The 26,290-nt window shown below is 39.8% G+C and overlaps 1 protein-coding gene across 1 annotated transcript in view; it reads left to right on the top strand.

The window, feature by feature from the left end:
* The first annotated feature begins 2,911 nt into the window (after window positions 1-2,911).
* The window catches only part of NKAIN3 (sodium/potassium transporting ATPase interacting 3), a 179,247-nt gene continuing 155,868 nt past the window's right edge, over window positions 2,912-26,290 (top strand). The window contains exon 1 of the mRNA XM_007421874.3: window positions 2,912-3,405. Coding sequence (XP_007421936.1) covers window positions 3,352-3,405 — 54 coding nt within the window. The 5' untranslated portion in view covers window positions 2,912-3,351. The remainder of the gene's footprint in view (window positions 3,406-26,290) is intronic.

Here is a 26,290-nt window from a genome sequence, read left to right on the forward strand (position 1 = left end):
CTGGTAGTGAAATGTAAAGGCTCAGCTCCTTACTCTTTTCTACGTGCTTTGGCTAAAGTAGGTCATGTGACATGGTTGTCAGTGCCTTACTAGTACAGAAATAATTTATTTATACACGATTGAGTAGGATATCATAGAGGACACTCTCTTGGACGTATAGTTTGGGGTATTCAAATTTGATTGTAGTATTCAGCATCCTAATTCAATTACATTTAGAATGCCTTATTATTTTCCTGAAAGATTATAATTTTTATTAGAAAAAATATTGCTTTTGATTTATTTGTGATCATTTCTATAAGAAATAATTATTATCCTGTGAGCAGGATATCACAGAGAGACATTATATAGGGTCATCGTACACTTAGTTTTAGATTCAGCATGATAGCAACTTTTTATTAACTCGTTTTCTTGACTGAGCTCTGTTACAAATTTCACACAAGTAAGGAACAACTGGGAACAACTACCAGCTTCAGTACTATTTAACTAAGAGCCAAGATCACATGACTTTTCATAGAACTCATGCGAATTCATGAAGATCTGTGCCTCACAGTGCACTCAAAATGTTGGCTCCTTGACTATAATGGTGCACTGCATATTGTGAGAGGTGCTTTTTAATTTGGTAATGGTTCCACAAGGATGCCATGTTAAAATCATATGAAACAAATAAGATCCATGGTGGTGCCCCAAATGATTGGATGAATGATTGCTTGGGTTCAATGAAACACAATCTATTATTTGATGAGAGCTTTGTCCAGTCACTGTGAAACTGATTGGGCTGGGCTATATTAAATCTAATAAATAAAAAGAGCAACAACCATTTTCTTTTCGTAATGATATATTTCTAGATTGCATGAGTTTACAAGAACTCAGAGAAGCAGTTACTATCCAATGTGATGATCACGAGGAGCCAGAAACATCAATCTGGCTATCAATACCAGAAACCTTACTAACTATACAGATACAGGTTAGGGAGGCTGTGATAATAATCACACTTGTCTTCTTGTAGGCATTACCAACTTTTCTGAGACAAAGGTAAGACCTGAGTCCCATTTGGTTCTTCTTTCTATTCAATGGTATCATCTTTACCTGGACATTGCATAGTCCATTAAACAGTGTGGGCCCTTTCCCTACCAAGTTTCAGCAGGTTAATTGTTGCTATTCAGCTATAGAGACATCTCACAAAGAGAAGCAAAGTCCCAAGTGTTCCATTTGTCTAAAGACCACTTTCTTAGGAGAAACAGAGAGATCTATTGTCTTCTTGGGCTTGGGAGTTTTATTTATTTATTGTGGGTATTATTACTGTATGCTACTCATTTTGGGAGAGCCAGTTAAGGCATCAGGCTAGAAACTGGGAGACTGTCAGTTCTAGTCCAGCTTAGGCACAAAGTCAGCTGTGTGTCCTTGGGCCAGTCACTTTCTCTCAGCCCTAGGAAGGAAGCAATGGCAAACTGCAGGGACTTGTCCAGGCGGCCTCCAAGAATCAGACACGATTGAACGGATAAAAAAATAAGACTCATTTTGTAGGAAACATGTACTTGTTGAAAAAGAAAAGCCGGTGCATATTGCTGACAAAAGCAAGTTGATCCTGTTCACATTGAACATGCTCACATGTTCATTGTGATCTATTAGAAAACATGGATGTGTAAGGTACAAAGGCAGTCTGAAGTATCGATGTGATATGAGGTAAAGATTTCCTCCCCTCCCACAATGTGCTTAAATCGGTTATTCAAATAGAGTACTGCAAATTTCTATGGAAATCACACTCATTTTATTGTCTTGGCTTGACAGCTGGATTTTAGAAGCACTGATCAATATGAGGTCAAAATGTTCAAGCAGCACTCAAAACTGAACACTCCTTTTGTTTTTTGAAAAAAAGTTTTGAGACTGCAGTGTGAAATCTCAGCTTTGTCAATTGCCAAGATGTTTCTTTCCAGAGTCGTGTATTATATTGTAAAGAACACACCTGTGATTGCACCACACTTACTGGAGTTCTATGACTTTCAAATTCTTTGTAGGAATCTTTTTGTTTTCTTAAGTCAGACAAGCAGCAGGACTGTAGGAAAATAAGGACATCTCCCTTGTTGCTCTCTTACCGGGTGGGGATATTTTGTTCTGTGGTTTGTCTGTTCCGGCTGCATACCTAAAGGCTTGTATAGCACCCTAGCCCTGTTCCGTGTGCTCTTCGGTTTGCGGTGAGCAAGTGAGAAATATACGGCATGCCCACTCATGTCTTTAAATCCTTGGGTTTTCCTTTACATTTCACTGTATTTCAAGTCGATTGAAAATAACTCTAAGGAGGCTTGTGTCCTTAGCATACTAGAGAAAGCGCTGCTTCTTTAGTGGGTTGTCTGAGTTTAGTTCCCGTTGGCATAATGTTGTCAGCCGGTTCTACTGACTCATAGCTTATACCCATGTTGCAGTTGGCTTACTAGTTAAACGTAAACTGTGCCGGCTTTCAGTGTCAGCTCCGCGGCTCAGCTTTCCGCCGGAGACTCGCAGCGAGCAGGAGCCTTTGACCCCGCGCCGTCTTTCGGGCGACCCCCTTTGCCTTCTTCAGCAATCCTCCCTTTTAGCTCCCCCACCCACGCAATTAACATGCAATTAGTCGCGCGCGCTGCCCCCGAGGCACGCACCGTCCCTCTCAGCCCCTGTTCACTTTCCTCCAGTGCGAGGCGAGCCGACGGAAGAAGCCCCTCCCTCTGGCCACGCCTCGGGCGGACTGTCTCGTCGCTCCCCCCTGCCCGCCTCCTCTCAACAATAGCCCCCTCTTCGCGCAGGCTAGCGCCACTGAGGCACGTTTCGGCTTTGCCCGCTGCCGGCGAGGGCGCCCTCGACCCGTCGCCCTTTACTTTTCACTCTTCCCGCGGGGACACCTGCCGGCTCTTCGCAGCCGGGTTCCCGACTAAAGGTCCCTGCAGAACCATTCACGTTTCCTTTCTTCGGCCATTGACAATTCCGAAATCCCGCCCTCCCGTCCGCCGGCTTCACCATTCACAAGTCCCATTCATAGGTTGGCTCGACACCACACACCGAGACACGCGCACCGCCCTCCTCTCTCTCCTCCTCCCTTCAGCCACACGCCCACCCTCAGCCTCCCCCCTCCAGCAAAGGGGCACAAGCCAGCGCTGGGTGCTTCGCTCGACTGCCAAGCTGCTCTGATCTCCTTCCCCGGGGCTGAGGCGAAGGAGACCCCCCCCCCCGCTTCCAAACAAAGGGATTTGGCCGGCGCACGAGGCGAGAGCGGCGGGTGGGGGGTCTGTCCGGATGTGGTGAAAGCCGGGGCTGCTTGGGCTCGGAGAGAACTGCAGAAAGCGGGGGAAACGGCGCCCCCGGCTCCGGCTAGCTTCTACCATGGGATGCTGCACTGGGCGCTGTACGTTGATCTTCCTTTGCACGCTGCAGCTGGTGAGTAGCAAGACTGCCCTTCGCCAAGGTGTCGTTGACTTGTGATCGCCCCTTCCCGCGAGCTGCGAGTGTTGCGGGGAAAGAAACCTTTTCACTTCTGTCCCCCTCCCCCAGCTGTGAACCGAATCCAAGCCGGTCGCTGTTTGGGACTGAGTTGTCCCGGCGTAATGCAGCTGAAGGACTCGCCTGCCTCGCGCTCCCTGGGCGTTCGAAACTCTTCGCCGGGGGCTCCTCTGCGACTGGCTGACAATAATAGGAACCTTCCCGATTGCACGGAAAGCGGTGTGTGCGCGTGGTGTGTGTGTGTGTGTAGGTGCACGGGCGATTGCGGTCATTGCCTTCTAAGTATTACCAACTTCTCTGAGGCAGAAGGATGTCCCGAATGCGAGGCAGCGGGCAAGCCCCGTCTGCTACCCCCTTCTACCTTTCGGTAGCATCTTCACTTGGCTACCGTACAACCCATCCAGGCTTCAGCTTACTGCTGCTCAGCTGCAGAGATACTCCAGCTCAAGAGAGGCAAAGTCTCAAGTGTTCTGCTGGTCTAAGGACTGCATTCTTGGAAGAGAGGGAGATGTCTGTGGATCAGCTGCCATTGTCAGTAGATGCCCAACTGCTTTCCTCCTCTACCCCTCCCTAGGTCTGGATGTGTTATTATGTGGAGGAAAAGCTCACTGATAGCAAATGATGTTCCCAGGAAAACCACTGCATATTGCCCATGAAAGCAAGTTGATCCTTTTCAGGCTGAACATATGTCCAAGTACTCATTGTGATCTATTGGAAAACATGCATTGATATGGTACAAGGCATATTTTTGTTCTTTTTGTTTGGATGATGATGCTGACCTCCAGCTGGAAGACAGAGCCCTGGGTAATTCCCCCCTCCCCTCCCTCATCTCTTGTGTATTACTGAATTGTCCTGTGCCTGCCAGTCCTCTGGATTTTGATTTTCATCCAAATTTAATTTGAAGGCAGTCTAAAGTATTGATGTGAAGAAGAGGTTTCTTCCTCCTTTCACAATGTGCTTAAATCAGTTATTTAAATATTGCACATTTCTATGGAAATCTCATTCATTTTATTGTCTCAACCTGACAGCTGGGTTTTAGAAGCATTTTGTGATCAATATGAGGTCAAGATGTTCAAGCAGCACTCCAGGATCTGATGATGAGTGAAATGAATGCCCCTTTTCTTTTTTTAAAAAAGTCCCTTTGAGACTGCAAGGTGATATCCCAACTCTGCTCATAGTTGAGATATTACCTTCCAAAGTTGTGTATTGTACTATCAAGAACAGAACTGTGATTACAACATATCTATTGGAGTGTTACAGTTTATTTTCCAATTATTTAAGTGTTTTGAGGAGTCTCTTTGTTTCGTTCATATTTATAAAAGTAATAAAACCAAAGAAAAAGAAGGACATACTCCTTGTTACTCCATGAAGAGTAGTGGAAGGATAGGGATGTTTTGCTCTGAGTAAATGTTCATTCTAACTACATAGCTAAATGCTTGGTTTATAGTGCTGTTTGGTTTCCACTGAATAAATGGGGCAGGGGCTTATGTGGCAAATTTGCTCATCTCTAAAAATCGGTGGATTTTCATTGCTTATTTCAATTGAGATAAAAATTCCAGTGAAAATAATTCTTAGAAGATATAAATCCCTATCATACCAAAAGGCTCTGATTCTTAAGTTGGTTGTCTGGTTTTAGTTCTTTTAGAATATTACTGACATTTCTATTACTTCATTTCATAGTTTATGAGCATTTTATGGTTTGCTTATTAGTTGGACACAGAGGAATGCAATGTTCAAATATTAGGTTTAGAATGTATGCATTTAGAGTTAATTTGAAAAATAAAGAAGCAGGATATTTCAGAAAGCTCCTTGTGGGAAACTTCTAACCTAATACTGCCCTGTCATCTTGAAAATCTCTGGATCTTCAGATCTATACCTCTGGAGGGTACCCAGGTTGGAAAAAGCCTTATGGAATGTTCACATCATGCATGGAATTGGAAGTGGTGTTTGCAGTGATTGCCCATGTCCTCTCTTGGTTGATCCTTATACACTAGTATACAGTTAAGCAACCTATCAAATACCATATCTGGCCCTCAGTCTCACTTCTTGTGGTCCTCAGTCTCATTTCTAAACTTTATGAAAGAGCATCAGCCTGCTAATAAAAGCTATCTGGCTATTTCCTGTGGCCTGCAACTTGGGAGAGAGAAAAGAGGGTGACGGGGGAAAGGGGGGAAGGAACCTGATGTGCGAGGCTAACTTTTGGCTGTATCTATTGCTTGCTTGTTTCTGCCTCCCCACCCACCCCAAACTCCCAACAGGTTACATCTAAGGCACTGTGGTCTTCAGCACAAAAAAGAGTGCCCACCGCTGAGTAGAAATAATCAAAAGAAAACAGAAAACACACAAACCATGTATCTCTGTTCACAAATCCCATTAAACCACAGTGTGTTGAGTTGCTTTCAGTAAGTTAACCCTGGCCTGCTGCTGTATCCGAGAAGAGTTTATTCATTGACGTATGAATGGGATCAGTGAATAAACTATATTTGTTAGGGCAGCAAGCCAATCAAAAACAAACGAACCACATTATAGACTAATGTGATCCGTAATCTCAATCTGTAACATAGGGTTACTGTAAGTGTCAGCTCATGTAAAGGACAAGTAATAACTGATTTCAGTCACGGTATAAATCTAAAGAGTATACTAGTCCTTGCAACATAATCCTATGAATGTTTATTTGGAAATAAATATCATTTTATTTAGTGCATCCTAGGCTGTAATTTTTTGCATAGTGCAATTGCAGCCCAGTGTACAATTACCTGTAAGCAAAGTTACTGAACACAGTGAAACTTATTTCCAAGTGAAGCTGACAGCTATTAATTTCCATGCAAGAAAAACAGTAATATACTATGCTTATTCTGATAACATTTAGGAGTATTTTACAGTAGAATAACAAAACTGTGAGGGCAGAGAGGAAGAACTCACAGAAGAATAACTGCACTCCTCCTAAGCTTAATGGCCAGGCTGCAGCTGCCAGCCAGGCAAAAAGTGGAGAAGCTGTGCTCCCTCCCTTTTTGTGCCAGTCTCAGTGGGAGTAAAAATAACTACATCAACTCTAGGGCTGATATAACCCCCCCTTTTGCTCTGGGGACATTTTAATTAATTAATTAATTGTTAATTAATTGGGTCCCATTACCTTCAAAATACTATTGAGATAAAAAGACTTATGAACCAGATGGAACCTGTTAATGCATTTTTAGAAGTTCTGTTCCTCTACCTGGCAAATATGACCCATCTCAAATTGGTGCATCATACAGAACAGAAGCATTTCTGCTGTACAAAGCCTGTTGTAGGACTGCTCCTTATCCAAAGCTATTTCTTTGTAATCATCTGGATGATCACTAATGAGCCAATCAGACAGAAAGGGAGATCATCATGCAAACATGAGGAGATGCTGACAGGCAATGTTGGTTAGCATAAATGGCAAAATGGCTTGATGTTCTGCTTCACTATATTGAATTCCTTTTCAGGTGTAATGATCAGATGCCAAAAGAATAACTGGATATAAAACTGTGACTAGACTAGACTTTGTAGGAATTTGGTATAAGAAGAGGAACAAAATAAAAATGTGAGCATATAAGAGAGAGAAAAAAGAGTCAGATTCTTTCTTAAACATACTATATTAACATAGTCTTGAAGTTTACCTTGATATTTATGAAGACAAAGTAATTCTGATTTCTGACTGATGCCATTGAAAAACGGTCGATCAGGCTATTTGTCTTGTATCAGTACAATATAAGGTAGATGTTACCTTGTTGAGGAAGAACTCCCTTGCTCAACTTCCCTTAAAGACTTCTCAAAATATTTAGAATGCTACTTTACGTCATTATCAACTATATCCCCTTATTCTGTGATGTGTACTCCCACTAACATGGAGGGGTAGGAAACTGCAGTGAAGTTAGTTGTGTTTGACATTGCAGAGCTGGGTGACAGAAGTAGTTATTTAGCTACTATTCTGAATGGAAGCTCAAACTAGAATGCTCTAAGTATTCTTTCTTTTTATTTTGTTTTTTTAACAGCCCACTCTTGTAATAAAGCTGATACGTTTATGTGCTAGAAGGAGGCTGGCAGGAATATCTGGTTTGTAAAAGGACCCTAACCTAGCAAAGAAGCAGGGTACCCTCAGAGCCCTTTACATGACCCCTGCTCAGCTGGTAGTGTTGGGGGAAAAAGTGATCCAAGGCTGACTTTCCAAAACAGTTATGTGACTTATGCAGACATGCCCCCAACCTTATCCCATTTCCATAATTGACTGCTGAATCATGATAAAATACTGACAGATATATCAGGAAAACATCTGCATAGGCAATGCTTCCAAGCCTTGGATTCTTGGGCAGTTCCTTCTGTCACTCAGATGAAGAAGCCAGTTCTATCTCAGAGCTATTAACTCCTCTATTATCCTTTGTTCAAGCCAGGAGGATAGGTTCTTATGACCTCTGTCTTTCAAATGTTCATCATAATTCAGGAGTTACTCTAGCCATAATAGAAGATAGAATTGCTGATGTATTAAGCAATTATATATGGCAAATCCAGGTTTGGTACTGTTCTCCCTAGTAGGTACTGATGTAAATGAGTTCAGTGTTAGTTCTGGTTGCTGTTGAGTATTACATCTGTCATCTTAAAGAGATTTCACAATCAGTTTTAATGTTTTCATTTTATGAATCAGTAATTAAGAATATTAGAAAGCATTCCAAAGGCTTGATTGTAAAATTAAAAAGCAGGAGTAGTAAGGGTAGTTTTTAATGAAACATCAATTGATAAAAGATGCCACGTTTCATCAGCCTTTTATCTAAGGTGATGAAACAGCTGCTGCTTGCCTTTCCCAGAGATAGAAATAGTGACATGAACCCCTGATTTTTCAGGGATAGATCATTTTCCTTCTGTCTTGCTTCAGGTTCTTATTGATTCACACTTGCAAAATATTAAAAACAATCATCAAATGAGACCTCCATAGGACTTTATAATACTTCTGCATTATTTGTATTAAGCAAAGTGAAACCTCCATATATGAGAGTGCATCAATACTGTATATCAGTACAATGTTTTGTGACTTTCTTTTGCTTAGACAGCACTGGAGGAAGGCAATAATTTGCTTCTTCCAGCATTGCTATGCTGATAAAAATATGATCTGAATTGTTTCTTGAAAATCTCAGTGCTTCTGGTATGATATTAGCAGGTTGGCAGGAATCTGAAGAGTCATCAGCAGGACCATGAAAAAGCAGAGGATATATAACTAACATAACCATTGTTGAAGTAATTGTTACAACTAGATTTCTTCTAACAGGATATGTATAAAACTTGATTCAAAAGAGAAATCAGAGTACATTGCTAAAATTCACAGCAAAATGAGATGTTAAATAATACCCATAGTAATGAAAAACTAGTAGAGCTATGACTGAACTGTATTTCCTTTAAGACTTGATAGAGGAAAAGAAGTCAAAATTGGTAGTGATTATTTCATGAAATATAAGCTTAGCCCTGAACCATTTTTAAAACTTATTTTGGTTCTGGATCTTGATTTATTATTTGGTATGGATAATAGCAACTGGATGTTTTACTTTTTACTTAGTTCATGTTTAAAAGATCTCCCTCTCTTTGGGTTTTTTTCTCTAAATACAAATCCAATCCATGCAAGTTCACTAGAACGGAAAGTATTCTTGGCAAAGTGTACAAATGATAATTTGTGGATTATATCTATTTTTCTTCTTAAATAATATTCCTTCCAGCACTTTCAAGTAAAAATTTAATTTTATTGTTACTCTGTTTTTCAGTTAACTATGTTGATATCAGACTGCTTTAATTTACAGGCAACACTAAACTATTTTTTAATGTCGCCATGCTTTGCCAGGGTTCAGTGGCTCAGTTTATACATTGCCCTACTCTGTTTGCCTTGTTTTTCATTCATTCTGCTGAAATGAAATTACCAATTTTCTTTGCGGGGTTAGTTCACACAGATTGCAGTTCTGTATGTTCCTGGGGACTTATGTCTGATGAAATATGAATGAGACTGTACAAACAGTTAAAAATAAGCCCACTTGCATCATCTAGATAAGCTCCATGGATGTCATTCTTGTGAAAATGTAACATATGAATCAATCCATCTATTAGTGGCTGAAAAATGTTCAAAATTTATATTGAGTCTTTCACCTGGTATTTTAAATATTTTTTTAAAAAAATATGCTATCACTTTTGCTGACCTCTTATTTTTCTAGTGACCTTTGGCTAGTGAATAAAATTTGATATGCCTCAGCTGTTATCAGAAATGTGATCAGCTGACCATAAATACATTTTAAAAATCATATATAAGTTCAGATCATGAAGCATCATTGGAATTATCAATATTACTTTTTGAAGTCATGAAACCTTTAGGTAGAGGAATGTTCCCTCCTGAATCTGTAATTGACATATAAAAGGCAGTCACTGGCTAAACATAACTATGCAGGTAGTCCTCATTTAGTGAGTGCCTTGTACATCAGCCCTTTGTGACGGAGATGAAAAAGTAACTTTGCAACCCGTCCTCGCATTTATAACCTTTGCAGGTCTGTAAAACAAAGGAAAGCTGAAGTAGGATCATAAGCACAGTTGTGGTTTGACTTAGCGACCCTTTGCTTAACGACCAAGTTGCCACTCCCAATTGTGGTTGCTAAATGAGGACTACCTGTAGTTTTCACACCAATGGGTGTTGCAGTGGAATGCCTCCTGCCTGAATAATATGCTGGGGATCCTGGGAAATTTTATTACTGTCCTCATTCAATATGAATTTCACATCTCCCTGAAACATTAAGATTTTTCCATGGACTGAACTCATTTAGGATTTATAATTGATCTTATGACAGAGGAAGCTGCAAACTGGGTAGTTCCTCTTCTGATGCAAAACAGAAGTTGGACACCTATGGCAATTTAGTAATATTCCTAAGAGCTGAATTCAAAAAATTGACCTCCAACTGGAAAATCTATCACCTCCAACAGGTAAGCACTTATTGTAGGAGTATATTGTTGAATTTCGCTTGTTAGCTCAGGATATAGGTTGGAATGAAAAAAGCTTAATTTTCCAGTTGAAATGGGGTGATGCCCTAATAAATGTCCTTTCCTTCAAATATTTGTGTGTAAAATTAAATTAATTTGGAAACAAATTAATCATGTTAATGGCCTTATAATCAAACCCTGCATCAAATTGTGAATTTGAGATAAGTAGTTTAAAGTCTGCCTTTCTCAATGACCTTCTATTGAGCTTAGAAAAATGTTTTGCTTTACTTACAATGAGTTGAAATTTCCTAACACAGATCTGCTGGAGGCAAAAGATTTTAGTATGAACTTGTTCCCCCTCTGCTGTTTGTGATAGAATGTTTATGCTCTCACTAATATCACCATATAGTGATGTCAAAACAGACCTTCTACAGAACACCATCAAGATCTCTGCTATCCAGTATGAATTGCAATCGCTGTATATTTTTTTAAACTCAAGAATATATTTAATGGAGATACAAATATAGTAAGAGATCATGCTTTATGAAACTTTTTAAAAGCAGAGGGAGATGAATAAATTTGCTCAATCTCTAGTAACTTTTGAATTTGATCATAGAAACAAAATTCAGTGCCCACCATTTCCAGAATAAGTAGAGATTATAGGCACCTTTTGTTCTTGTTCGTGTTTAGCTTTATTATATCATTCCTTAAAAGTACTCTTTTGTGGTAGCTGAACTGAATGTCACTATTTCAAAAGTGCCTTTCAAATCTTTACGGTGGTGCAACACTTTCTGTTTCTATATTTCAATGTTGAGAAGAAGCTTATTGAAATGTATGAAATATGACATCATGCTGCTAGGAACGGTGCTACAGTTGGTCATTCTTTTTTTTTTTTATTGTGTAAAGTACATATTATGCCATACTTTTTTTTTAAAAAAAAACTATGGGGTTATCATTATGCTAGAGAAAGAGAGAGATTGAAATCTGCAATTTATCTATCCAGAATACATAGGAAATAATATTTGCTACATGAAGGAATCCTTGCTAATAAGCAAAAATATCAACTATATGATAAAAATAAAACCCCATCCCAAAAGTCCCAACTATTCACAGTGTTTGGTAAGATGATAATCTACTGTATTCATACTGCTAGAATTACATTGCATCATGTTAATATACTATGAATGGGGGGAAATATTTCAAAATTTCAAATATTTTGCCTAAAAAATGAATAGAAGACAGGTTCTTGAAGATTTCTGAGAGTTCAGTGCTACCTCACCCAATAGTTTCTAATTCTCAGTTATTTAACAATAGTAAAAACAAAAATGGCCTTTTTAAAAAAAACAACAACAATAACCTGATAAAATCATGAAAGTTTGAGGGAATGGGCAAGGAAGCAAATTTTTGTATGAAAGTGGACTGAGTTCTGACACTGGAAACTTATCCTGGTCTTTCCCAAACTGGTGCTTTCTAATGTGCTGGATTACAACTCCTGTAATATTGAGCTGTAACTCATGTTGGCTGGCAATAATGGGAGTTGTCAAAGCACCTCAGAAGCTATCTGAGTTAGGGAAGACTATTAAAAGACATGCTGCTCTTTAATTCTATATGAATGTATGCTTCCACTTTCCACTTAGCTGTTTTACATTGCATCGATTCAATTTTTTGAATGTCCAACATCTCAAAATTATCAAATATTTAGAAGACTCTATTACTTATTATTATTTATTAAGCAAAGGTAAAGTCTCCTAACCCAGAGTTCTCACTCAAGGCACAAATGACCAGACTCAAATTATCTTACTTTGGAGACATTATGCAAAGACTTAGCTCTCTGGAAAAGGCTCTAATGCTGGGAAAGGTAACAGGAAAGAGAAGAAGAGGATGACCAGCACCAATGGACTCAGTTACAGTGGCCATGAGTGCACCGTTGGAAGACCTGAAAGACCAGGGATAGATCGTCATGGAGAAGATCTATTGATGTGGTTGTTAGGAGTTGAAAACAACTTGATGGCACATAATCAATCAATCAATCAATCAATCAGAAAGTCTCCCAGTTGAATTCAATTCCTGCTGATTTTATGAACCATTCAGGTGCTTTGCTTGGCAAAAGGACAGAAGTAGTTTCCTAATCTATCTTTACAGTAATGGTATTTCCTTGTGGTTTTCTATCTAAGTAATAACCAGATCCAGCTCTGCTTAACTTGTAAAGATCAGTCAAGATTGACTAGGTGCTACCACCTAACTGAACTTATTTATTATCTATTAAAATATATTTATAACACCATTCATATTATCATACAAAATGGTATGGAGACTGTGCTTTTTATTATATTTTGCAAAGTTTTTTTTTTGAATTAGACTAACATGAGCTTTATAGCTCAATTTTGTGACTTGGTGAAATCAGTTTATATGGGGCAATGCATTATGCACTGATATTAAAGTTGCAATTTTATATGTGCCCACCGAAAATAAATCTACTGAACTGAATGATATTTATTTCAAATAAATATGTATAATACTGAACTGTAATCTTCTCAAACTAGAGAATATTATTCAGTGGGGAATTAAACTGAATCTTAATTGGGTTACTGCATTTTTTTCTCTTGCCCCTCTTTTGCTCTGATTTTGCTCAAACAGGTAGATTAAGCATTCCTGAAATAACCAGTTTATTCAATTAAATCCAATATAAAGATATAACAGGGGAACTGAAATAGCAGGACCTTCCAAATAATTCACTGAGGCCTAAGAATTCAGAATGACACAGACCATTTTCCCAACAATTGGACTACTTTGGGTAATGGTGTAAATTATTTCCTGAGTATGAAGGAAACATGTTTAGATATTTTAAAAGCATAGAACGGAGTCCAAGCCTAACACGGTAAACAACTCAGTGCTTTCTGCTACATTTCAGCTCTTCAGTTGAGAAGAAAATGAGAGAATATTCAGTACTTGAGCTTTCCAGGGTAAGGCCTTAACTACTGCAACCATGCTGTTGGATGGGTTGTGTTAAGTGCAGATACTATTAGCCATTAGGTGAAGTCATTGGACCATTAGGAGGCCAGGGGGAAAACAGTGCTTTTTCTAATCTAAGAATGTTGCGGTTGAGCATACACACAAAAAGAGAATCATCCTTGGGGGAAGATTTCTTTCACACATACTGAGCCTGCCAGCATTACTATCTAGTATTTCACTGCTATGAGGGTTTCACTTTGTAATGTTTCACAGATATTGATGCTATGCTGAGTATCTCAGGTCATCTATTATTAACATGTCAGCAATTGTGCCTGACTAAAAATGTGTTTTTATTATTCATACTTCTTTTAACCCCCCCCCCCCCTTATCAGAAGACGCTCACAAGTCTCCAGGTGCTTTATTTCTTTGCCTGCACAGCACAATAATGTTAAATAGTCAAGCTTTTTTTTTTTTTTTTTAATGTGCACACAAGGCACGCTGACTTGATTTTTTGACTGGACCCCAGATTCTGATCCTATTCAAACAAGTAATCCCAAATGTTTTTTAGTGTTCAACAGGATGAAGTTGTACTCTGCGTGGCTAATAGAAAAACAAGTTGAGAGAGGATTTTTTGTCATCCCAAAAATGTAATGTATTTTGTCATCCCAAACAATGTCAATGTATTTATATCTGTTAAAAGAGAGAATTCATATGTCATAACCCTATGAGCAGCTTCATGCAGCAGTTGTAATGTGAAAAATGCTAGCTTGTTGATCATAGAGATAGCCACAGTTGCAATCAGACTATATGGCATTTAAAGGGATGTTGGCTACAAAAGAGTGGCAGGTTCGTCTACCTGGCACGCAAGGTCCAATCAACACACTGAGTCGGGGAATCCTTTTATTTTTTTTATTGAAGCGCTTCAGCAAAAAGGGTCCCATCTCTCCAAGGAGAGGAACCTCGAGTAAAGTTTTACATCAATCTTTATACTTTTCAAAAATAGGGAAGTAGATATGAAAAACATGATTGGTTACATTGTTGTGCAGACACACTTGATTCCATGTTACATACTAACATCCCGTAATAAGCTTAGAATGTTCTATGTTTTCTAAAATTTCTACCTTGGGGTGTGCATTTTACTATGTTAATTAGCTTTAGATTACAGTAGGGTTGCAGGTGGTCTCATAACAAGGTCACTCAGTGGTTTCTGGATATCTCAAAAACAGTCCTCTTCCCCTTTTCAAAGTACAACAATTTTCCATCTACTGTTAGCTGCCTGCTGCACAACCCACATCCTCTTGAAACTTAACCACGAGCTCTTTATTAGTATATTCTAGTAAATAAGCACTAAACAACATTTTGCCACGTGGCCCTCAGTTCCCCCCTTTGATGCTTCATATGGAACATGAATTCTGATATATCACCATCCATGGCAGGCCATGCCACATCGCCACTACAGGGTCTTAAGCCATAAATGTCATGTTTCCTGCTTGCAAAAGTTTCCAGATTCAGTTTAACTCTGAAAGGCAGCCAGACACTTTAGAAGAAGTTACTGCAGGCAGCTAGAACCAAATATAGCCCTTGGGGTCCTCTTCAATGGTTGAAAGGCATATGGAACCCCCAGGGTTACATGTCATCATGTGAGCCCTATGTTTATTCTGCTGCTGGGCCCTCTTTCTGGGGGGGGGGCACATCCTTTCCTACAACAAGATGTCAAGAGAGGGAGGTACCTCATACAGCAACAAACCATAATCCCCAGCACTATAATGACGACAATGGTAGCAAACAAGTTTCTGAGCCAGCCAAAGTTGGGTAGCCAGGAGGTTAGGGCTTCCCATGCATGGAAGAAAGGTAGAGAAGGAGTGGTTTGGGCAATATTATGAAAGGTAACTGTTTCAACCTTTTGTACATGTGAGTAAGAACCCGGCTGCTCTGATCCACATAGGCGCAGCACATGGAGTTGATAAGGGGACATACACCCCCTTGATTGGCCCTGGGTCTTCTTGAATAGCAACTTTAAGTCATTTAGGGGAACCGAAGGTTCCACACTCCACTGAGATCCATCGATAAAGTCTGGGTCAAACTGCTCTGGTGGTGGATCACCCTCTTCAGCCTAGAATAATGTACCTAGGTCCTGATGCCTTCCACCTTCACAGAAGTGAGAGTGGAGAGCAGAACCTAGTATGGCCTTTTGCACTTCGGCTAGCACGGGTCAGCTTCTCCCCAGGTCTTGTCATACACCCAATGTCCTGGTTCATATAGATGGACAGGCTAGTCAAGTCCAGCAGGCTAGTTCAACTGTAAGTAAACAGATAAAGATGACAAAGTGGCACATAATTGTTTCAAATATCTTCAGACAGATTCCTCTCCCATGGTGTGCAAGTCTCCTACTTCCCCACTCAGGATTCCAGGGTAGGTCGCCCATATAAGACTTCAAACAGGCTGACCCCTAGCCTCTTCCTGGGAGCTATCCAGAGGCATAGCAGTGCTGGGTGGAGGGCTTTTATCCACGTTAACCCTGTCTCCTGTCCTAACTTGGCCAGATGTCTCTCTAAAAGGCTGTTCACTTTCTCCGCTCTTCCTGAACTTTCAGGGTGGTAGGCTGAGTGCAATTTCCAAGTTATTCCCAGAGGAGTTGCTATTCCCTGGACAATTTTTGCTATGAAATACGGCCCATTATTGGATCCAATACCCCCCCTGTGGAATTCTGAATCTGGGAATGATTCCTTTTAAGATACATTTCGCAACTTCCTTTGCTTGATTAGTTCTGCAGGGGAAGGTTTCAACCCATCCTGAGAAAGAGTCCACAATCACCAACAGATACCTAAAACCTTCTTTTCTGGGGAGTTTGGTAAAATCTGTTTCCCAGAAGTGTCCTGGGGGTACCCCCCTTTGGAGGTTCTCCTGAGGTCTGACCTTTCTGGTCTTCAGATTGTTCTTTTGACAAATCACACATTTTCACATACATTCTGGGCTTCTGAATAAATCCCAGGACAAATAAACATCCTAGACACATATTTCCCTAAAGCATTTGATCCCATATGACTGAACTGATGGGTATTATTCAGGATTTGTCTCAACAGTACCTTGGGTAAGACTAGTTTTCCTGTATCAGGTCTATACCACCCCAAAGGATCTAATATTGCACCTAAGGCTTTAGCCCTGGCTGCTTCTTCAGGGGTATAGGGTGGATCATCAAGTAGTTCCTCTAGGGATACTAGGGCTGCCACTTTCACTGGGGACAGCCTAGCAGCTTGTTTAGTAGCAATATCATTTCTTCTGTTTCCTCTCACTATATCAGTGTCTTCTGATGAGTGGGCTTTAACTTGCATAACAGAGACTTCTTTTGGTTTCAACACTGCCTCTAATAGACAACTAATTTCTAATCTATAGTTGACTTTTGTTCCTTTTTTGTTTAGGAGACCATGCTTTTTTCACAGAGTACCATGTGCATGCAAAACTCCAAAGGCAAACTTACTGTCTGTGTAAATATTAGCTCTCCTGTCAGTGGCCAATTCCAATGCTCTGGTTAAGGCAATTACCTCAGGTTTCTGAGCAGAAGTATTGGCACCCAATGGAGTAGCTTCAACTGCCTCCCAAAGGGTGACTACTGCATACCCAGCCTTCCTCTCCCCTTGTTCCATAAAACTATTCCATATAAAACTCCACATCTGGATTCATCAGAGGAACATCTTTCAAATCAGGTCTGCTGTTATACGCTTCAGAAACTACTTGCAAACAATCATGAGGGTCAGTCTGCTCCACTTGAGGAAACAGGGTGGCTGGATTCAGCCTGTTGGACACCATCAAGGACACATTTGGATTATCTAACAGGACAGCTTGATATTTTGCCATCTGGTTCTTAGTTAGCCAATGCCCCCCCCCCTTTGTTTCCAATAAGTCTACCACAGCATGAGACACTTGCATCTGCAAAGGTTGACCATAGGTTAACTTTTCAGCCTCTTGTACCAACAGGGCAGTCTGGCATATACAAATATTGGTGAGTCAAAACATTTCCTCCCACTTCACATTCTAATGCTTCTAGAAAGGAAACCTTCTGTGCCTTTTCTGAGGCTCCAAATATTTCTAAATGTTGCTTTGTTAAAGGAGCAATGTGTTTTGTCAAGATGGATCTAGTTGCTCCAGTATCTATAAAAAGGATTCAACTGACTCCCCTACTTTTAATTTTACCAAGGGCTTGAGAAGTAATAAGGGAGGTCCAGCCTCCCAATCCTAGACCCTTCATTCTTGACCTCCATTCACAAACATCTGTCTTTCCCTGGCCAGTTGTAGGCATTCGTTCTTCCAATGTCCTTCCCTCATACATATCACACACTGATTTTTCCCTAGAGGGGTCATCCTCCCCTGAAAACCTCCTCTTCCCCAGAATTCTCCTCTGAATCCTCCTCTATTTCTCTGCATTTCTCTAGGTCCTTCTTGCCCACCTCTTCCACATGAACCTCTATCTCCCTCCACTCCTATTCTCTGTTCTTGTAATGCCTGGGTGAGGAAAACAGCATTTCTTCAAGCTTTCTCCGTTTCCTCCTTTTCCTCTTGTTTGTCTCTATTAACATATACTTTATATGTTACCTCGACCAGCTGGGCAATTGGCATTGTTGCTTCCGCATCCAGTTTCTGCAATTTCTTCCTAATATCCTCAGTACTCTGACCTATAAAAATCATGTTTACTACATGAGCATTTTCTGGATCCTCTGGATTCATCTCTGTGTATGTTCTAAAAACCTTATAGATTCTTTCCAGAAATTCACTCAGGCTCTCATTCTTCCCCTGTATAACTCCATACACTTTTGACAAATTTCTCTGCTTAGGAACTCCCTGCCTAAGGGCTTGTACCAACCGAATATGATAGTTTTGCCATTCTCCTTTCTTCGGGGGTTAATAAAAGCTTAAGGAAAGTCTGAATGTCAGCCCATGTAGGGGAGTGAGTTTCAAAAACTGACTCAACCAAATCTGCCATTGCGGCCGGGTATTCCCTATGTGGGGGAATGTTGTTTTTCCAATTGTACAGGTCCGCTGTGGAGAATGGGGTATGTACAAAAACCATATTTACATTCCCATTTGGTAGGGGTATCAGCTGTTGCCTTAAGGGCAATTGCTTAGTTGTACCCATTTTTCCAAAGACTGTGGGTGATCCTAGGGTCCTCAGGTTTTCCCAAGGATGCCGGGGGCTGGAATCTGGACTAATTAGTAATTCGGGAGTTAAAAATGAATTAGATAAAGGGGGATACATCGTGTTAAAACCAGATTTGAAGACCCAGCTGGATTTTCTGGGGACCCCTATATCAGGGCTGTTGGAGGACTATAACTGGGAGGAGTATCACTCTCCTCCTCTCTGAGCAAAACCTTGATTCCCTATTTTACCATCAGAATTCCTTCTGCATTCACATTTGTGCTCACACACCCACATTTCTTTTGTAAGTCTGGATTATTGTACAAATTTAAAAACAGCTGCAGATACCAATGTTCATCAAATCATTCATTCTGCCACAAATATGCCATCAAGGCAATTATGCTATCATAATTTAGGGATCCCTGTGGAGGCCATCGGTGGTTCTCTGGTAATTGATGTTTTGGCCATTTCTTAGTACTATATTGAACCAACTGACCTTTTCTCTCAGGGTCAATACCACCCACTTCTATAACATTCTTAATTACATATCCTAGGGGTGTTTTTCCTTCTACTATAACTCCTCTCCCTAATTCCTTACTTTTACTCTAGCCAGAACCCATACCTATGGCTTGCATCCCCTTTCTGTTGGAGATCAGTAGGGGCTTCCAGCTTTCTGTCACCTTGGGGGTCGATGCCCCCCCACAAACCCAGGACTTTCTGTTGCCCTTGGTCTGACAAGTCTCGAGAGGATTTACATGGGATATTAACTAACTTACATGGGGTAAGTGAGTTTGACTTACCCCGGATGATTCCTTATTTGCATCTTTGAGATGCAAAATTGACCCACGTGAGTTTCAGTATTTTAGTTCACAGGATTCCCCTCTAATCAAAGGAGGCTTGTGCTGTTGAGTTTCACTGGAACTGACCCATTGGATAGGACAAAAACCTGAACCAACTTGGCTTATTGGCAGACACACCCTCTCACACAGCCTGCTGGGACATGAGAGTTTCACCAATCTCCCTTGCATTTTAAACACCTTTGGTCAGTGTCCAGATGGCCTAGCAAGGAGCTAAGGGTGGCTGAAATCAGCTTTACACTCAGTCCTGGTCGACAACGGAATAGGAAGGAGAAATCATTCACACTTCTCTGAACCAAGTTTAAAAGTGGTTCGGGGGTATACCTTGTTTAGTCTTAATCAAGCATGGACCATCTCCAGAGAAAACTGGATGAAGCACTCCTGGCTGGCTCGCCAAAAGTGTTGGCCACAAAAGAGTGGCAGGTTCGTCTACCCGGCACGCAAGGTCCAATCAACACACTGAGTCGGGGAATCCTTTTATCCTTTTTATTGAAGCGCTTCAGCAGAAAGGGCCCCGTCTTTCCAAGGAGAGGAACCTTGAGTAAAGTTTTACATCAATCTTTATACTTTTCAAAAATAGGGAAGTAGGTATGGAAAAACATGATTGGTTACATTGTTGTGCAGACACACTTTCCATGTTACATACTAACATCCCATAATAAGTTTAGCATGTTCTATGTTTTCTAAAATTTCTACCTTGGGGTGTGCATTTTACTATGTTAATTAGCTTTAGATTACAGTAGGATCGCATGTAGTCTCATAACAAGGTCACTCATTGGATTCTGGATATCTCAAAACCAGTCCTCTTCCCCTTTTCAAAGTACAACAATTTTCCATCTACTGCCAGCCACCTGTTGCACAACCCACATCCTCCTGAAACTTAACCACAAGCTCTTTATTAATATAGTATACTAATAAATAAGTAGTAAATAAGCACTAAACAATATTCTACCATGTGGCCCTCAGGCAAAGTCTACATGTGAACATACTTGTTATAATTGACCCAGAGAATAACAGCTGTGGAAAAATATTTCTGAAAACTTTTCTTATGATGACTGTAGTGTAAGAATTGGTGTTTATGTTCTCCTTTTTTACAGAGGAGAAGTTTAGATGGACTTTGCTAAAATTATATAAATACATGGCAAGTTTTCTAACATTTCAGAAAAAAACACATTAAAGATTCCTTGGAAAACTCCTGGTATGACCTATCAAAAGTCATTGTCGAGCTATTCTCTCTTTTCATTCTTAACAGGCTTTCTATGGCTAAATACTGTGCAAAGAAGCAATAGCAAAAATGGAATGGTTATAAATGAAATATTATGTTGTCTGGACTTGTTCCTACACTATAAAATTCAGGGGAATAATGCCAGATGGTTTTCTCCATAAAGGTCCACGTTGTTTTTATTTTCATAAGCAAATGGTATTATTTATTATACACAGAGATACCTCTAGAATAGCATTCTAATTCAGAGTGAGATTCGTCTACATCAGACACAGTAAAGGATTTTGTGATGGCTTAGGGCGGAAGAGAAACTCAGGCCTTTTAGATGTTGCCCAAGCACTAGAAATTTGTATTTATTTTATTAAAAATTGCATGGTATCCATGGAAAAGCAGCTGGGGGGAGGATGCTTAACGCTTTTATGGTTGCATTTTCTCCACATCAGGTTGGGCGTCCAGAGATGTTCTCCCTCCAGTGTTCAGAATGCTCAGCTGGCCATCACTAATCTTGGGGAGAATGGTATGGAGGGAAAGGGATGAGACTCTGCCTCAGTGGTCTTGATCAATATTGCGATTCCCTAAAGTGGGAAACTGCTGGTCTGCAAGAACAGTTGCTGGGAGGAAGAGATTGCTTCTCTTTTCCTCCCAGCAACCTTCTTAAGAAGTATTATTAGAAGAAGGAGCAAAGGGAATGGCTGAGTGTATGGTTTGTCTCTGATTCAGCAACATAACTGAATGATATTTTCACTGAAGTTATTTTCTAATTCAGGCCTTTCACTAATAATCAATCCTGAGAAAGCTGCTCACTTGCCACTCAGGCCAAAATATTTTTTTTCTTCATCACTTATTTATCTGATCATAAGAATAACATCCTTTTCAAATATTATACTTACAGTGACCATGTGCCCTTTATTATAAAGGACATTCCTTTATTTCAGAAAGCTGTGCTTTAGATTTATTTAATTTAATTATTTATTTTCTTGGTTTTGCTCTTGAATTTTCCTTTGTAAAGCAAAGTTATAAACATAAACAATTTTTTTTATTCTCATGAACTTTTTTCCGATTTGCCCCTTTTTCAATTTTGTCCTTTACTTTTTCCAAGAAAATATGGTCACTGTAATTATATTCCAAAGAATTCCCCCCATCCTTACCTTAATATTTTTCCATTTCATCTCACTGCCTTTTAAAAAAAAAAAAGAGGAAGGAGATATATATGGGTTACAACTGGAATCATCTTAGAGGAAATATTTCCATGCATGTATGAAACTGCTTCAGTTTTGGCAGAATTGAATTAAAATAGCAAGGATGGTAGACCCTTTAAAGAACATTTAATTTTACCAAGTTTTAACTAGATAGCTTCAAGGGTTTTATCACAATAAGTTTTTGAAATATTCTCCTATAACTTTTAGAGCTGAGAAATCAGGGTTGAAGAAAGGACAGTGCAGCAAGCCTCCAAATTGTCTCATGTCTACCAAAGAGCCTATCAAGAAGTTGGTTGTACCCATGAGTATTTTACTCCAATTTAAAAATACAATACTTTGAGAAACATTTAAAATCTAGAAGTTCAGAACTTTAAAACAAGTCAGTTCTTTTTTGCTTGCTTTTCTGAGGTGCCCTATGTTTGTGCTTTGCTGCCTCTTATCCATGGGTTTTCTAGAATACCATAAGGGGCCGTCATAGCTGTTTGGCATATTTAGTTCTTTCATCATCATTAGCTTTGGTGAGGGATCAGGGTGAGCCTGGCACAATGGAAAACTTTCTCATGTCACTTTCAGGATGTGAAAGAATGAAAACTAAGTTGCTCTTGTGGGATAATGTAGCTGATCAGGGTTGTCTCTGAGTTGTTTTCTGATTTCAGGAGGACTGGCATAGGTGCTTGGCTCCTCCCAGAAAGCACTCCCTCAACACTAACATTCGGGAATCAGTAGAATATGAGTTGCCACTTGCTGGCAATATTCTGTGTTAAGTAAATGTAGAAGCACAGAAGGTGGATGGCACAGAGACAGGCAGGTTGTAGAGTAAGAGGCTGATGAAGAACAAATGGCATCAAAAGCCTCATCTCTCTCTCTCTCTCTCTCTCTCTCTCTCTCTCTCCCCCCTCCCTCCCTCCCTCCCTCCCTCTCCCCCTCAATTCTTAAAAGCTGTAAATGACCAAAGTCTTTCAGTATAAGTTTGGTCCACATTCATTTATTGTAATGTGGAGAGATATCAACCTGCTCCAGTTATGCAGAATATAACATTAAGTTGACTCAGTGCTACCCACTACTGGACTGGTCAGACCTGGAGCCTATATTCAAAGAGGTATTTATCTTTTTAAAAGTAACATACTTGAGAGAAGACCCTAAGCTAATGTTAGAAGATTTGTAGAATCTAGAGTCATTGCCCTCTCTTTTAAAAGAAATCTACAGCATCTACAGTTAACAACATTCACACCTTGCTCTCTTCCATGCTTATTGTATACAATTCACTCAGTGTTGAAATGTTTATACCTATGCCAGGCAAACCAAAAACTGTCTTTCTTATTTAATTCATTTTTTAACATGGATCCTCGTCTCCACTATAAAAAATTCTAATTTGTTAAGTCCTAAGTTAGTTTCTCTATCTGCCTCATTTCTAGAAGGTGTGGATTCTGGGGAGCAGTTCTCCCTCTTTCAGTTCATAAATTTGAGTTGGGAAGTGATTGATGTAATCCAAGTTAAACCATGTGGCCTAGAATTAATAGCAGTACCATCATACAGTGTGCCCCTATTTTCACATTTGAAATTGGGAAGCTTGTGTGAACAAATACAAAAGAAGTGTAGTAGTAGTGGCAACTGTGGTAATTTAAAAAACCACGAACAGCATCATGCAACAGAATAAAGGTTTGCACTCTGTAGATCCAGCTTGAGGAACCCCAGGAGAAGATTTTCTTTTAAGAACACCATCTTCTCTACCAAGTCAAATTCCAAGAGATGTGATGGGTGTTACAACAATTGCCTTGCTGAACCGTGTCTCACTTGGAACCCTGCTGAATGGCATGGAAGGTGCTCCTGAAATACCATGGCCAGATCATACCACATTCAGCTTTAGGCTGTCCAGTATTCCAGAGGATTGCTGGATTACTCCTTTACTTCTTCTCATAAGTAGGCAGAAACATGCACCTCTATATTGTCCAAGTTCCTTATATGTTAATTAATTAACTTATTTACTTACTTACTCATTAAGGCTATGGCCGGTAAGTGGGTTACAGAATGCCAAAACATAGGGTTAAAGAATTCCAACTTATAAACATGGTGTAAAACAGTGTACAATGACGGCACCACCCTGGGGGTAAGTTAAACTCTCACATCCCCAAATGCATTGCTGGGGAGCCATATCTTTATGGCCCTTCAGAAGACCAGTAACATAAAGGAAAACCTGATATGTGGAAGTAAGCTGTTCCATAGAAGGTGGCCCATCACCGAGAAGGCTAATTAATCCTGCACTTGTAGTAGGAGAGAAAACAAATGGAGATTATATTCCACTTGCTGAAAGTGATCCCATGCAGTGCTACCTATTGCTTCTTAGCTGATGTCTCCTTCATCATTCTCCCAACAGCACTAATGCAAACTTTAGTCTGAGTGGAAGGAGCAATACTATTGCCTGCTGGGGGAGAAGGAAAACTCAGAGCAGAATGGAAGATGACATCCTCTTCTGTCAACAGTTTACTCTCAATTGGTTCAATGTCCTTCTCCCTAGTAGAAAGTTCCACCTCCCTCAGCCTTGCCACAGGATTGACACATGAATAGCTGCTGTGCTGCTGCCCTGAGACCTGTCCTCTGATGTAGGTACACAGGAGCTGATTCTTTCTGCAGTGTACTGATACTTGACAAATAAGGCAAGAACAGAGAGGTTGGATTAGCTTGAGTTATGAAATGTCCACTTCTAGTTTTCTTCTGCCTGCCTGAATTTTCACCAGAACATCTGCCATGGTTCATTATTTTGTATTATTTTAAATTTATTAAATTAATTTATGGAACTAATGCAATTGAAATAAATGTTTGACATGTATGGGAAGATACTCTGTCTTCTGTACACAATAGTGCAACCTCAGACACACTCACAGACCCATTCCTACCAGTCTCACTCTCATTTACTCGGGGCAGAGACAGACAAGTAGAAGACAACAGAGGAATTGGTGGGGGGAGAGGAGGTTGTGTTTTTAATTTATGGGAGTGGGGAATAGTAAAGGCAAGGGGAATGAAAGGAAATAATAAAGGGAGTGAAATAACCAAGATTAGATAAACACAGAGACAAGCAGGAGATTAAGTCAGAAACAAATAGGGTTTTATTAAAATGGATTTGGGGAAGGGTAGAATCATATGCAAGAACAAATTAACAAGCAAGAGCTAAAGCAACAAAAAAGAATAATCTTTCTCTCTCTTCAAGCAGAATAAGCTGCAGAGCAAGCAAATCCTAATAGATGTGGGTTTTTTTTAAAGGTAACTGAGACCAAAAAGCAAAAGAATATCCCACCCTAAACAATCTTTGACAGGCAGAATTTAATGAGATGATAAAACTTATTATCAAACAGTCCATCATACCACTCAAGCTCTCCTTCAGTATTTTCCATATTTTCCATATATGGCATTGAAGTTGCAATACAGGTAGTCCCTAGTTTAAGAATGAGTTCTGTTCCCAAGATCTGTTCTTAAGTCGAATTTGTATGTAAGCTGGAACAGTATTATTGTATAATACTGTATAAATAATATTGTGGAATTAACCTGAACCATTGTGTATTTAACTCAAATCACTGTGTATTTAACTCAAATTTTGCCACATTAGGCTCCATTCTTAACTATGGGTAGACTGTAAACTGGGCATTCTTAACCTGGGAACTACCTGGATTGTCTATTTTCTGTTAAGAGTCTCAGAAGCTGGGGAAATGCCATTAGGTTGCCAAAGCATTCAGAAAGCTCCAAACCACCTGGTTCGATTTGCTGATTGAATTAGGTTTTTCCCCACAGCCAGTCACAAACCTGCTTTGAAGGGGTGAGTTGATCAAAGCTCCACTGAACTGAATCACCCATTTGAAGCTTTGTACAGGCCTATTAAATAATTGGCCAAAATGCAGCACGTTTTGTTTTCCTTAATGAAAGTCATCTTTCAGAGAGAATAAAAAAGATGGTTCTAGTGACCATCTAGTGACCATATCCCAACATATCTAAGAGGATGTAATTTATAAGCAAAGCAAAAAGCAATCCTTGAAATACTTTTTAAAGCTTATGTGTATGACCAAAGACTTCTGTTGTTAGTTTAAGATTCTTGTAATCTGGCAGATGGTTTTCTAAACTTAAAAGAAAAGTAAGATATTTGAAAACCTTCAACCCTTAGTCCTCTTTAAAAAAAAAAAAAATAGAGCTTGAAATGGAAACCAAAGTTTCTGTTCAGCTCTAGATCTTTATAATCAAGTGTTTAAAAAAACCAGAGCATATTAGGGATATAATTTATTGTGTCCCCAGATTTTTCTATTGCTCATTTTTGACAGGGATGTTACTGTTCTCCCTTGGTGTCATCTCATTTTATTGAAGTGGCTGAAAGATCCACATTACAAAAAAATCTAGGCAGCTACCCTGAGGTTTCTGTTAGAGGATTATGTTATATAAAGGGAATTGTAAGAAGTCCAGTTTCAAGCATCTTTGACTTTGAATTGTTCAGAGTCTCAAGTAAAGCTTTCAATTA

This window comes from Python bivittatus, unplaced genomic scaffold, assembly GCF_059951505.1.
Source record: "Python bivittatus isolate LINGU-HERP-01145 unplaced genomic scaffold, Pbiv_v1 ctg000840_np1212, whole genome shotgun sequence".
Taxonomy (NCBI): domain Eukaryota; kingdom Metazoa; phylum Chordata; class Lepidosauria; order Squamata; family Pythonidae; genus Python; species Python bivittatus.